General features: G+C 53.3%; 1 protein-coding gene across 2 annotated transcripts in view; it reads right to left on the bottom strand.

Annotated features, from left to right (window-relative positions):
* Positions 1 to 143: 143 nt before the first annotated feature.
* Positions 144 to 1276, bottom strand: part of LOC108228975 (retinol dehydrogenase 13) — a gene marked incomplete at its 3' end in the record, with an annotated part of 4882 nt that continues 3749 nt past the window's right edge. For both annotated transcript variants that reach the window (XM_025003373.2, XM_025003375.2), the window contains 3 exon segments: positions 144 to 263; positions 335 to 496; positions 598 to 789. In XM_025003373.2, the coding sequence (XP_024859141.1) occupies positions 144 to 263; positions 335 to 496; positions 598 to 789 (474 nt within the window).

Below are 1276 nucleotides of genomic sequence, written 5' to 3'. Positions count from 1 at the left end.
TGTCTGTGGGGGTTCTGAGGGTTCCCGGTGTCTGTGGGGGGCTCTGAGGGTTCCCGGTGTCTGTGGGGGTTCTGGGGGTTCTGGGGGTTCCCGGTGTCTGTGGGGGACACTGAGGGTTCCTGGTTTCAGGTTCCCTGACGTACCTCGGAGTCTTCGGGCCAGTTCTCGGGTGAACAGAACGTTGGCCAGTTTGCTCTGTCTGTAGCTCTCCAAAGGACTGTAAGTTTTTCTACTGAAGAACAAATCGTCAAAGTCGATATGACCTAAAAACAGAAAACAGACTTCAGAGATCAGAAACATCACAGGAGGTGGGGTCAGAGGTCAGGGGTCATACCTCCCTGGTGAGCGATAGATGACACATTGATGACACGGCTGGGGGCGGAGCTTTTCAGCATTGGCAGCAGTAGATTGGTCAACAGGAAGTGACCCAGATGATTGACAGCCATCTGAGTCTCAAACCCATCTTCTGTGATCCACCTGGGACACATCATCACACCTGGAGACAGGTAGGGTTACTGAGGATACAGGTGAGCTCACCTGGGACACATCATCCCAGCTGGAGACAGGTAGGGTTACTGAGGATACAGGTGAGCTCACCTGCGTTGTTGATCAGGATGTCCAGTCTGTCTTCACTGCCCAGGAAGTCCTTGGCGAACTGGGTGACGGAGTAAATGGAGGCGAGGTCCAGGTGTCTGATCACCACGTTACCGTTTCCTGTTGAGCGTCGGATCTCCTCCGCAGCGCGCTCCGCTCTGGGCAAGTCCCTGCACGCCATCACCACCCGGGCTCCTGGTCAACAAAACAAACACACCTGTCCTCAGGTGTCTGAGGGGAGCAGGTCCAACAGTACTGCTTTGGTTCCTGAGTGTCTTTAAAGCAGGATGTGAACCAACAGAGGTCAAAGGTCAGATCTCAGAGAGCTGGTTACTGTAATGAAAACTCCTCTGAGCGCGCTCCGTGAACCCTGACCCTGTTCTACTAACAAACAGGAAGTGAACTACTGCAGCGTTTCCATGGTGATCCATCAGCGGTTGGTCTGCAGTCAACATTTTGACAAGTCTTCGTTTTTCTTCTTTAAAAGTTTGGAACACGTTAAGATGGAGAGCAGAGATCAGGAGGACGGGTTCATCAGGAGGACAGTCTCATCAGGAGGACAGGCTCGTTAGGTGGACAGGCTCGTTAGGAGGACAGGCTTGTCAGGAAGACAGGCACGTTAGGAGGACAGGCTTGTCAGGAAGACAGGCACGTTAGGAGGACGGGTTCATCAGGAGGACAG

The sequence above is a fragment of the Kryptolebias marmoratus genome, linkage group LG16 (genome assembly GCF_001649575.2).
Source record: "Kryptolebias marmoratus isolate JLee-2015 linkage group LG16, ASM164957v2, whole genome shotgun sequence".
Taxonomy (NCBI): Eukaryota; Metazoa; Chordata; class Actinopteri; order Cyprinodontiformes; family Rivulidae; genus Kryptolebias; species Kryptolebias marmoratus.
This window is presented reverse-complemented; position numbering and strand designations above follow the sequence as displayed.